Below are 13,774 nucleotides of genomic sequence, written 5' to 3'. Positions count from 1 at the left end.
TTGCGGAGGATTAATGGAAAGGAGGGGGTAATTGGATTATTCAACATTTACTTTTCCAGATTTTCCATTGTATGATTATTACCAAGTACTTGATATTGTATGTCAATCAACTTCTGCTAGAATGCTAAAACACTGTGGACTATCCTAAAATTCCCTTGCTGGAAATATCTGCTACATAAATTATCAACAAAATGTGTTTTTGAGCTTACTGTGATTGCATTGTGTGTTTTCTGTCTAGCAGAAGTCCTAAAGAATGAGACTGGATCTGCAGTTAAATGTCCCACTCTCTACAGCCACAACCATCATTTAACTCATCTCCATCGCAGAAACAAAATAGTAACAATTCCAAGAATGTGTTCTTGTATTTACAAGCTTGTTGGTAATTCTAGCACAGAAGCTCCAATATTCCTCATATTCTTCCCATTCAGCAGGTCAGAATGTTCATTCACATATATGAGTGCTTCTCAATCTGTGGGTTTGCCACTGGTGAGGAGACCTTTTTCAGCCGGTTGCAAGCCCTTCTTAGAGAACATTTATTTCAAAATATGAAAACACTAAAGGGGTCATTAACTAAGTGTTTAACACGTACAAACACAGTAGAGTGTGCTAAAGTGGAGCAAAAAGCAAGTGCAGTTGATATTTGCGTTTCTTAAAACGGCAAAGTCCGCAGTGCAGAGTTGACGCGTGGATCTTGATGAATATGCAAATTAAGGCCATTTTGCTACAATGCGCAAAATTTGTGGCAGGAAAAGTGCAAATGATTGCGTTTAGCGAGTGCTGTCGGATTTATCTCGACTATGTGAAATAAAAGTCTGCAAGAAATGTGTACGTTGGAGAAGCAGGTGTAAACTTTTGCGCAGAACAATATAATGCACTTTCCGCACCACCGGGTGTTCTGAACATTTACAAATGTTTGTCTCTGGCTTAAAAAGATAATAATAACTGGGTTGTTTTGATGATGTGCGGGTTATAAAGACAGATTCCCTTGGCTCTACAGTGAACTGCAGCCCAGAGCGCTGTCCATTAAAAAGGCTCCACGGGTCTGTCCCACGTCCTTTAAAGTCCTTCATCCTTATGAAATCAGTGGGGTCTGTGCACGTTTTGATGATACATCATGAGAAAGCATGAGTCATAAGTTCGCTGTTCACCTGTTCCATCATAACTTTGTAGATGTTTCCTCAAAGGCGCTCAGTCAGGAATAATGGTGCGTACACACCTCATGCGGACCCTGCGGTGGTACTGTTACTGTGTATTGTCAATGTGAAATGCGCGCACGTGCATTCGATTACTGCCTTTGGAGGCAGGTGCGGAAGAGCGATGTGTTTGAGTGGCTACTGGAGGAGGAAGAGGATTCAAAAACATCATCTGAATTTGGAGCAACATAACCACCTCTACTACACCATAAAGACAAAAAAATAAATTAAAAAAGGAGGAAGCTTTATGACAAGCGCCAACTGTGGTTTGAAATGCCTTTCCTGAGCCCAGACATTTGGATCAGAGGAATTATACGTGTCAATAACCATACCTCACACACCTCAGGACTCTCTGGCATATCCAGAGCCAGTCACACTCTGGGTAACCAGTCTGTCTATGGAAATCACAGACTTCTGTGTGAATTCTGAATGTGAATACTAGAGTATCTATTGTACTGGTGGATGTGTTGGTACTTTATCTTTCAGGTGCTGTTACTGGGAGATGAATACTTACAAATGGGCACTGATGCAACCGTTAAATACCTGTCTGATCTGTTGATTTTGATGTGATGCGAATCTTTAAGCCGGCATTCTATTCTCCACATTGAGATGATTGCCTGTGGCTTTGATGTATCTCTCAAGCTCACTTTACTGAGGTGAGAGCAAATGCTGATGTCACGGAAACTCCCACCATAGCCAAAAATACTGCCCTAATGATCCTGTGGCACTTTGTCTCACTCTACGTCCCGGGCGGGCTTTTGGCCCGTCGCTCTCCTGTCTCATTAAATTACTGGACTATGCTTATTTTTATGGTAACATTGTCAATTTACACCACCATTAATCTGAGTTATATCTTATATCTGTGTGTGTAATCACCTAGTGTCTAAGAACAAGATTATTCTTCCTATCCTCCCATATGAACTAGATGTTTGGGTCTACTGACGTGAGCTGTGAAAGGCTGCACTTTCTGTTTGTTGAGTTTCACCCAGGTATCTACACCTGAACCAATGAGTGAAGGCTGTGTATAACCATGTATAAATTGGCAACTATGTGAGTGACTGGGGGAACCATGACACAACTGACTGAAAATAGGTGCAGATCTCCACTAGAGGCAGATGTGAAGGGGAGGTCAACCAGAAAGTGGGAGATGGCGTCACCACAAGATGAGAGCTAAAATCAAAATGAGAAATTTGAAATGGAACATAATATGAAGAGGAATAAGAATGAGTAATGCTATAGAGGAGAAGGCTTTGTGGTCGTATGATTTTGGTTGAGGCAGAGGATGGAGGTTGTTTGGGAGCAGAGGCACTGCGACCTTAGTTTCCGTTGTTAATACAGCATGACGTACACAACACACATAAAAAAAGGTGCTTTATTCACACGCCTTTCTAACATATATTGTCATTCAATTTGAGCACATGAGAACAGGTTGCTACTGAAGGCCCTGACTGAGACCTCACGGCACGGGGGAGTGAGCATATATTCTGCATGCAAGGAGGGCCTCTGCCTTTCAAGGCTTTAAAAGTAATAAGCGAAATTTTAAAATAGATTCTACGTAAATGTTACTGGCAACCAGTGCAGGGGGACTGGACCATTTGGATTTCTTTTTATCGAGGCCACAGTAAAGGGCATTACAGTAATTTAATCAAGTGAAAATGAGGACATGAAAAGGTTTTACTTTTTTTGGTAGCACTTTATTTTACACTACCTTTGATGCATTGTGCCTAACTAAATTGAGTACAATGTAATGTGCTCTGTAACAATGTGTAATAATTTGTACCTATGTGTTAGATACACAATGGAATAATATGTATTTGTAGTTTGTAGGTACATAATGTAATAAGACATGACTCTGACTCTAACCTTAAGCCCTCACCTTAAGGGTCTCGTGTCCTATTATATTATGTACTTACAAAGTACTAATACAAGTTATTCCATTGTGTACGTACTACATAGGTACAACTTATTACACATTGTTACAGGGCACATCACATTGTACTAAATGTAGTTAGGTACAATGTATTAAGGTAGTGTAAAATAAAGTAATCTTCATGCAGTTCATATACAGTAGTAGTTGGTATGATTTTCTGAATGAATGTGTGCTTTAAAGGTACATTTGAGGTACATGGATAATTGCACATATCATTGGGACTGAAGGGGTGAGTTGCCGCACCAAAACCCCAATAAAGTCCATGCACTCCTTTTCGGGCTTCAAAGCTGATTTTTTTCCTTTTTTTTCTTTTTTTTTTTTACAAATTGTCGATCACTATCCCACCTCTTTGTATATGGCCCTATAATTCTTCGCGTGTGCGTGTTACATGGCTGTTGTTTTGCTCTGCATGGTGACCAAGCCTGTCTTTCTTTTATGAGGCTGGTGGGGGAATACCACATCCACCCGACGGACAACAAGACGGGACCAACTATGTGAACAATGTCCACTCAGCTCAGGTTACACTCACAACCCCAAATGCATTCTCAACAACATAAAATAAGCAACTGGTTTTCGGAAGAAGAACAAACATTTTGAAATATGTTTGTGACTATTGTAATAGGAATGTCAGCTGACTCTTCGATACTTTTTCATGGAGTTGTTGTGGTTGGTTTCCAGTCATTTGTTTGTTTTTATCGGGTTAACTGTGGAAATGCTGCTGAAAGCTCAGTCTTTCATATCTGGGAAAACACATTTCTCAGCAGTTCATTTACTTCATTCCAGAGAAAAAAAAACAAATGGTAGAAAAGCCACAAATATGATATTTCATTCTTTCACATTACACAGTATCTCTCTTTAACCCCTCTATGAGCAGCTCTCACCCCAGAAATCATTTGTGATATTTGTCTCCTTGCTTTCTCAACTTTATCACTGAAATATACTATGAAGTGCTGCCTAGTATAGCAAATACAACAGACTATACCTTGCATTGTAATCTTCCATAAACATACTTTCATATCTGGGAGATTAACACAGAATTGGCTTATTTTTTGAAAGGTTGATATTTTTCCACTCTTCATCACCCCTCTAAACATGGGGACTGTAATGCTGTCCTGCACTGTTTGCTACGCTGTATTCAATGGGTGCTCCTGAATTCTGGCACAGCTCGTCCAAAAAGGGATGTTTGACATTTTGAAATACAGTCGTGTTGTCCTCATAGGTTATTGGAGTCGTGCTCGATGTCTGACTCTGTACTTGCTGGCAGAGTCAGACTGAGTTACCTCTCAATTTGAATTAAAGGCCCCACTCCTGCACTGCCATTTTGTGATCCGATGCGATGATGTATTGTCGGTAATCAAATGTGGCCTGAGTCACTTGGGTCTGGAAATCTAGAGTAAGCAGACGTCACATGCTACCCTTAAAGACAACCACGGCACACCCGACCTTTGCGATGATGTTAAACAGCTCCTCGTGGCTGTTTTGTACTGAGAAATTACTTTCTGAAAAACTAATTAAGGCGCACTGAAGGGATAAGGCTTGGTTTTGTGAGAGTGTTATCAACTGTACATGAATGACGTTTTATATGATTCTGTGTGTTGATACAGGTTCACTCTGCACGCTGTGGATAGCCGGGGGAGCTTGTCTGACGCTAGTTTCGTTTCGGTGCGCACTTCCTGTCCAGTGGTAGACGACCGGCGAGCTGAAGGTATTAGAAATCTTTATTTGTTTGATTTGAGAACCAAGTATGGTCAAGCATACCCCGGCCATTCAATATTTCTCCTTAAAGCAGTACTAAATAACTCATGCCTGATGGAGATATTTTTTTCAATCAAACTTGGCTGTTTAAGTGTTGCTAGCCCGCAGTTAGCTTTGCCCGTTAGCCTGTTAGCTTCTTCTTCGTGATTCCATTAGTGTGTATTGGTGACTCCGACCCGTAGGCAGTGAAACGCAATTGTGGTTTTCTGGCCAGAGACACCAGGGGGAGATGATGATCCCATTAACACTTGTATTACACCCACAGGGACTACGGAATGGATTTATTGAGATAAACAAGTTACTTAGTACTGCTTTGAATTCAGTTAAAAGCACTGTAAGGGAGGTTGTAGGGAGAATTGTTTTGTCTGCTTTAAAGAACATCTTAACAGAGGATCGTTAGGCTATGCTTGATCTATAGTCTATCTAAAATCAATAATAATATACCTCAGTAATGAATGAGAAGAAGCTGTCCTCTCAGACTACAAATCTTTTTTTTCAATATCTGGATTCATCTCAAACGATCATGGACTATTTGACACTTGTATAACTATGTATTTCTCCTTGATTTCCCTCAGAGGTTGCAGATAAGGTGTATAACTTGTACAACGGCTACACCAGTGGGAAGGAGCAGCAGATGGCCTACAACACTCTGATGGAGGTCTCACCTCCACTGCTCTACCGTGTGCAGCACCACTACAACTCCCATTATGAGAAGTTTGGAGACTTTGTGTGGCGCAGTGAGGACGAGTTGGGGCCGAGGTGAGACAAGCCACTATGCATATTTACATACTTCATAAACCCAAGATATGATCCTCATCGTGGTGAACTTTTCCTAAACTTGTTATATAGTGGGCTCGTTCCAACAGCACCGTTCAGTCTGTTTCTCATTGCTTTCTTTGTCAAAACATGTGCGCTATATGTCGTGCCACCAGGACTTGACTTCGCTGACGCTTTTTATGGGGATTCCTCTTTGTGGACCGACTTGAGATAAAAAACAAAACGGAGCTACTGAAAGAAACAGAGTGCACCCCTCAGCAATCCTCTCAAGATGAACTGTTTACAATCGTACCATCAAATAGGGTATTCATGCACCTTGATTCACATATTTACATTCGAAGTTAAAATGTTAATTATTTACAGATAAAGTGCTTTGCTTACATAACCATTTGTCAGTGCTGTTACATGGGCGGCAGGCAAGTCGATTTCCCCAGCCTTGTCTATTTCCTCCGGTTTTCCATGAGCTCAACATGAAAATCGTCATTTGACTTTTCCCCAAACGACTGCCCGGGCCCGATTCTAGCAGTGCTGTGCTGTGGGTGGGTGCATGCTTCTCAGCCCCCAACCCCCCGCCTGCAAAGTCCGGTAGCAACTCAGAAGTCAACCTGATGCTAACAATATTTGCTGATAGTGAACACCGGGGATTTAGCCTCTGAGATGGCATCTTCAAGCAAGTCTTGTCACTACTGGACCGAGGACGAGATGGAGTTCATAGGTGCAAAAGCTCCAAGAAAACACATGCATTTTAAGAACTATTCTAAAAGCATTTCATAATAATAAATACCGTTAGTGTTATGTATTGACTGTCCACTGCTCTGTTTGCGTACAAAGAGGACCAGTTCACACCTTCTCAGCTTATGTGGCAAAAAAATGGTTGCTCTTTCATTGTAATACATCTTCATTAATGGCACATCTGACAGAGAACAGCTTTAGGAACTTCGCAAATGTTCAGTGCAATGACAGTGCAAGAACTCTCAATCAGGACTTGAGGCGTCCAAAAGCAATCTACACTGTGGTCCTTCAAACCGCACAGTTTATGGAATGATCCACGGGACATGGATGGCTTGTTGCTGGTGGAGGCACATTGCAATCTCTCCGGGCCTTTCCGAAACCATTCCCTTCTCCCATCCCCCGGCCGACCCCCTTCCACTCTATCCCCAGTGAGGGCACCTTTGGAGGTTCGCTCATCGGAGACTTGGAGCAGTGACTTTCAGGCACACTTTCTCTCGCCCCGCAGAGTAGTTGTTCAAATGTGCATTCTGACACACACACCTGTTAGGTCAGCAGCAATGGTGACTCGTTGTAAAGGAGCTGATCAGGCACTTCTCACTGATTGGTCGGTTTCGGACAGAACTTCACTCCGCGGGCACTGAGTGTTGGGGGGCAGGGAGAGGGAGAAGAGAGCAATTTCTGAACGCTCATCATCCCCATGTACATCGTGTTCAGTATTTCTACGGCCCTGTCTGCAAGTGGCGCTTGATAGTGTCGCTCCGCAACAGTCTGTTGTTTCTAAGAGGTGAACCTGAAATGATTGTAAGTGGTGTGCCTGTTCACCGCCCCCATCTGGCCGGGAGTCGTGGTACCATGGAGCTGACAAGGGCCTGGACTTTCTTGACAGGTTTTCACGGAAAGCCGACCCCCATTCGATTCTTGGCGTAGTCGGACTAGACTCTACATGTAACTGCACTGATTAAGCTTTTTTTATAATATTTCAGCTATAAGCAGTTGAAGCTCTTAAGTCTTGCATAATACAGATATAACTTTAAAGGTTACTAAAACATTAAAGGCAACATTTTTAAATCATGCATTAGATACAAGTTAGGACACCTCTGCTCTCGATCTAATGCTAATACAATATTTTAGACAGTCCATCCCCCACAGCTAAAAATCATGAAAATGTAGTATTAGCAGAAATACTTTCCTTGAGATTTGCTTGCTGCTGATTGGTAAAGAGCAGTGGGAGGCGCGGATTGGCCGGCGTGGGACAAACATACAGGACTAGGGTGGTCGGTGCTGGTGTGTTTGTGCTGTTTGTGTGTGGGCAGCTGGGGGGCAGACAGAGGGGAGGGGAGGCTTTTGGATGAGCGAGCATGGGTTATTTACTGCTTCAAGTTGGCAGGGTTGAGCCTCATTGGGGTAATTTACAAGGCAGCTCTATTGGTGGTGCCTTTTAAAAGGTAACAGAATGGCCAAGTGAAACGTAAGCACTCAGCAGTCTTGCCAGCGCCGTCCGATTCCTGGAGCCCCCAAATGTCCTCCGCAGTTCTTACAAGTCCAAGTCTTTTACACCACACTATTGTTCTGCTAATGCCCTACATAGACTGGTTTATCTCCCCCTAAAAGCCACTATTAGATTGCTCTGTATTATTTTCACACATTTGTCTGAGTTTCAATAGGTTTTCTGTAGAGACTGTCATGACAAATTGCATTAGTTTCAGTGATTGTGTTAAATCTATGTTATTGTATGTAATAACATAACATAAACATAATACAGGAACAAATTTACCAATGTAAAAGTATCATATTTGTAGCTTATCACCAAGCTCAGCCAAGGGCACAGGGAGGTGTTTTAGTAATAGATATTCATTCATTTTGTGATCAAATAACAGATTTTCACTGTAAAAGATGGACTTTATTTTACTACACTTTGAGTGCCTAATGTAGGTGGAAAAGCACTATATATGTATATATTCAAACCATTAACATTTATTTTGTATTCTCTCATCAATAGATTGATTTACCAATGCCATATTAAATAAATGTTACATTTTCTTGAGACTCCCTTGGCAAGGCCTTATTTTTCTGTGCAGTTTCAGACGTAAGAATGTAAAGGAAATTAGAAAAGTGTTTCTCCCGTTTGCAGCAAATGAGAGCAGTGAATGTCTGTAGCCCTTGCCTAACTAAAGACAGATGTTGATGCTCTGCAGACACAGCTTCTCAAAACAAATGGAATTCTGCCCCTTCGCTGTGAGTGTGTTTTCCTCATTTAAGCGCCTTGGGCCCGACAACTGACGGTTATAATGCAATGTTATTCTATCAACTTTTTTCATGTATGTGTGGAAAAGTTGACTGAGGCTTCCTCACGGATACTGACCTGACCCGACATATGGCTCCATCATGTCAAAAACAAGTGCTTTACAGCCCGAAGACAACATTTTTGTAGTTGAGCTCACGTCAGACGACCGCCTTCGGTGCTTTACACAATCATTACCAGCACATTCCACATGTGATACATTTGACAAAATACACTGACAGCGGGACAAATTGTGCACATTCACAACCTCCAGTAGATAGGAGATTTTGACCTGGTAAAGCCAGTTTGATAATACAGTGCAAATAATGTATATCAGCACACCCGGATGTACAGGTAGGTAGTTACCATACTGTTAACAATGTAGCAATAAAAGTTATTGTTGTCCGAAATTTTTAAAATCCACCCGATCGTACCAGAACTGCCACACAATAAGTCCAATGCACCAGTGGATTCAAGGCCTGTTTGTGGGAACTCAAAAACCCTCGACAGTCCATCTTGAAACAGACATTTACAAACATTTTGATAAGGTTAGGAAATGCATTTGCAAAAAATATTGAAGAATATTCCACTACACTAATTAAAGAGTTCAGTAACTGCATATTATGTTAAAGGAGGCTGATAGAGTATATTTTTATTGAGTTCTATTTAAACAATGGAAAGTGTGGTTTTATGATTTTCTAGTTCTGTGCTAGTTTTGGTTTGTTGTTTAGTACTTATAACTGCAGTAAACAGTAGCGTGCAATCAGGTGGGTGTGGAGCCACACTTTAACCAGTGTTTATGCTAATTAGGCGGTCCACTTTTAGATTTGCTGGGCCATTTGGTATGAAACTATAGGCGCTTTCTCATTCACCCGAAAAAAATATCTTATCACCAAGTTCAGCCAAGGGCACAGGGAGGTGTTTTAGCAGCTGCAGGGAGCCACGTCTGGCCCATGCCTTCTCGTAAAATACCTCTCAGTTTGTGGCTCATTTGCACCATTTTAATTTGAAGTCGTGGCACAAGTTATTGCTGATAATTTTATGGCGACTTAAAGGTACAATGTCATACTTTTCTAAATTAACCTGTTTGATTTTGGTGACACAAGAGAACATAAGTTTTCTTGCGAACGGATTTCTGTTTTAAATCTATTTTTGGTAACGCTTATATTATTATTAAGGCATCAGGCATTAGTAAGAAGAAGAAGAAGAAGAAGAAGAAGAAGAAGAAGAAGAAGAAGAAGAAGAAGAACACTCTGGTAGACACCATTTTTGCAACACAGCATCACCATATGTTAAACTAGACTAACATATAGGGGTAAAGGGAAAAAAATCTTAATGGATTTTAAGATCATGAATTACAGGCCACTGTTTTACCCTTACGGTCATTTTGACTTTGTGAGGACTGCACCAAACATATACTACAGGTCAATTAAAGCTGTGATTCTCGCCATAATGGGGGCTACAAGGCACTAACTCTGCCCAAACCTTTGCTGTGGCCTTTTTACTTATACTGTATGTGATATTGATAATGTAAAAGATTAAAATAATATATACTGTATATCCATTAGTACATGATCCATATGTACAGATGGCGTGCTCAGTGAATGTCTCAGACAATGGAGAACAGAAGATGAAGTGCTGGAGGTCCCATCATGGAAGGACAAGTCGAATATCAAGAAATCCTACCAATGGCTTGAAAGAGCTGGACTGAAGGACATCACAGAGGTTCATCATGGCTGCACAGGAGCAGGGCTTGTGCACCAGACCAATAGAGGCCCAGATCTATCACACCAGACAAGACCCCGAAGAGGCAAATGAGACAGCCCAGCACATAACTGCATGGTTTAAGTTGCTGGCAGGATAAGTTTCCTTGCAGCGCTATAACCAAGTGGCTGCATGTATATGAACATCTGTGCAGAGTATGGCCTGGAAACCCCAAGGTCAAAGTGGGAAACACCTCCAAAGGTGGTCGAATGACTGAGCCGAGATCCTGTGGGACTTTCAGATACAAACGGGATGGTAATGGCAAACCAACTGGACATTGCGGCGGTGAACAAAGAGCAGTGGAAAGCTTTATGGTTGCAAGTGATTGCCATCCATTCATTTTCTTTCACTTGTCCGTCTCCGGGTCGTGGGGGCAGCTGTTGGAGCTGCCCAAATCACATTGCACCAGCCCCTTATGGCTCCTCCTGCAGGTGGTGGGTCCACAGAAGGACGGCTTCATGGTTCAAACCGGGCCTGTTGGTCTCTCATAAGGGGCTTCTGAACCGCTCTTTGTCTGACCCGTCACCAAGGACCTGTTTGCCATGGGAGACCTTACCAAGGGCACAAAGCCCTTGACAATATAGCTCCGAGGATCATTCGGGTGCTCAACCCCCTTCCCCACATTAAGGTGGCGGTTCCAGGAGGGGGCAAGTGATTGCAACAACAAGAAAAAGGAAAACAAGAAAGCAGAGAAATACCAGGGGCTCACAGAAGACCTGGAGAAGGATGAAGGCACCAGTAGTGCCCATGGTCGTTGGGCATTCAGGGCAGTAGCCCACAAACTGGAGGAGTGGCTACAGCAGATCCAACATCAAACATCTCAGTTGAGAAATGTGCAGTTCAAGAAACAGCAAAGAAGATACTGCGCAGAAGAAGAGGATCCGAGTTTGGCTCCTCTGGTATTTTCTAGAGTTTCTTTAGAGTCACATGGCTAGTGGAGCTCCACATGAAATTATATCGCCTTCACTTTTTCCACTTTTTTATTTCACTGAATCTCAGTAAGTTGCCTTTTGTAAACTTCCCTATCCTTAAGGGTAGGGTTAGGTCTAGGGTTAGTTTGGATCAGTTTAAGTTAGCGTTGTCCTTTAGAAGTGACATCATTTCCTGTGGAGACATGTTCCTGCTCATGTGGACAGCCATTTGTTGATTGGCCGATCTGTACCTTTTGAGGGATTCTTCAAGATCAGGATTGTGCGTCCTTCGGTAAGGCATTGGGGTGAGTCCTATTCCCAGGCGCTCATGGAGTGCAGTGAGTTTCTTTAGCCTGTAAGTGTGGATAATGTCAGGGCCTGGTGCTGGCCTGGTGTTTCATACCTGAGACTCTTTCTTGGATGTCTGCCACTTTGATGGTGACTGGACTCTATTCAGAGCAACCAGCCACTGTGCATCACTGTTCCAGTACTGCTCAGTTTCCAGCCTTGGTAGGTGTGCCCTGTTGTTGTTACCCTGCGATTGAGTGTACTTTTTTGCTGGTTGAGTAGAGAAAAGCTGGTCTGAGAATTGAACCCAGTATGGTCTTGCTGTGAGGCAAGAGCACTATCTGCACCACCATCATACCGCCTATTTTTGAGAAAGACCCAGACAAGACATGCTGTGAAAGTCAGACATAAACATATAAGATTGAATTGTTACTAGAACTCGTTGACCCTACAATTAATCTTTCCTTTCTGTCCACAGGAAAGCCAACCTAATCCTCCGCCGAGTGGACCACCTCAGTAACTACTGCCGCTCACTCCTGCGTAGCTCCCACATCCAGAGCCGCACTGACACTGTGGCCTATGTGTTCTGTCACGGTGAGGATAGAGCACCAGCTGACACCACGCCCTCTCTGCATGATAGCCACTTGCCCTGCATGGAAAAGCTCATCTCCGTACAGCGCAACACGTACAGCAGCACCAAACTGCGATGAGACTGGGAGAGCTGCTTAAGAAGTACCTCTCACTTTTGAACCTGAGGAGAGGCCAAACACCTCACTATCACTGGGCATTGTTCAAAGCCACAAGACTGTTTTTAGTGGAGCATATTTTGTAAATGCAGAATGCCAGTGATCATACATATCAATAATAGACTGCAGTGTAAAATATCTTACAGCCTACAAAGTGCTGGCTTCAATACATTGAATGTATATTGTAGTTCTTTTTTGGTGCTTTGAAGCTTGTTGGAATATGTGAAAAGAAAAAGCAAAAAGAACGACTTTAGCATAACTTATTTGCCTTTAATTTTAAGAATGAAAAATGGAGGATTAAAAGCCTTTTAAAAATGACATTCACATCAAAGACAGTCCTCAAGCCCTTTTGAATGAAATACATTCAAACATATTCATTTGATGTGTCGCCGAAGCGCTACAGCAACAGGTTTGTTAAAAGCAGCCTGTTATGTTTATGCAAACAAAGACAGCGTCATGGTTTGTGCTCATAGTAAATTCCCTAATCTTATCCATGCATCCAGTGGTATTACATTTTGAATTTTAGTAAATCAAAGCAAGTAGTCTGTGAAATAGGAAGGTTGGGTGTTCAAGGTTTTACTTGAATTCGCTTTTATTACCAAGACTCATAACTCCAGTGTAGATTAAAAAGCACAGATTTGACTTCTTCTGTTTCAGATGTATTTGAACTAAACCTACTATTACCATTATGAAACCACATCATCAGTAGGGTCAAACTATCTTCTCTCACTCGCTACGTTTACACGCACACCACAAATCTGATCATGATCTGATTTCTGGAGTTCTCAGATTATTGAAGTGGCATATAAACAGCATTGTCTGATATCATCTGTTTTTGATATAATCCCCCTTTCACAGGTTCATAAACTAATCAGGAAAGTAAAGCAAAAAGGCCAAACTAATGTCACAAAGAGTAAAAGATAGAATAAAGAATTTCTAACGAAAATGAAAAGTTAAATCAAAGCATCAGATCTGATTGTCGGGTTATCTGATTACTTCAGGTACCTGACTTTTTTGTACCGTGTAAACGTAGCTGCTGTCACATATAAGCAGGAACTTTTTTGTTTTACCTAAAATTGTCTGTCTGTTGCAACATAACAAACAGGTTTGGTTTGGGTATGAGTTTATCTACGATTTTAAATGTGCCAATGTACCATTGTTGACAACATTGTAATGCAATTATAAATGGTTGCCTCACAGAAAGTTAACGCATTATAATGGAAATGATCCACAGGAAAAAGGGAATTTGGTCTGTCCAAACACTGGATGTTCTTTGACGTTCATAACTTCTAAGCCATGAATATTAAATGAAGACAAACAATGCTTTTTTAATATTTCCATAATTTATTTGGACTGTAAAGAAAATATCTGTATATTATTATTAATATGTGGCTTTG

At 41.7% G+C, this 13,774-nt stretch overlaps 1 protein-coding gene across 1 annotated transcript in view; it reads left to right on the top strand.

The window, feature by feature from the left end:
- The window catches only part of astn2 (astrotactin 2), a 294,590-nt gene extending 281,288 nt beyond the window's left edge, over window positions 1–13,302 (top strand). The window contains exons 21-23 of the mRNA XM_079580868.1: window positions 4,728–4,828; window positions 5,454–5,637; window positions 12,110–13,302. Of these exons, the coding sequence (XP_079436994.1) occupies window positions 4,728–4,828; window positions 5,454–5,637; window positions 12,110–12,341 (517 nt within the window). The 3' untranslated portion in view covers window positions 12,342–13,302. The remainder of the gene's footprint in view (window positions 1–4,727; window positions 4,829–5,453; window positions 5,638–12,109) is intronic.
- The last annotated feature ends 472 nt before the right edge of the window (window positions 13,303–13,774 follow it).

This window comes from Gobius niger, assembly GCF_951799975.1.
Source record: "Gobius niger genome assembly, chromosome: 2".
In the NCBI taxonomy this organism is placed as follows: domain Eukaryota; kingdom Metazoa; phylum Chordata; class Actinopteri; order Gobiiformes; family Gobiidae; genus Gobius; species Gobius niger.
This window is presented reverse-complemented; position numbering and strand designations above follow the sequence as displayed.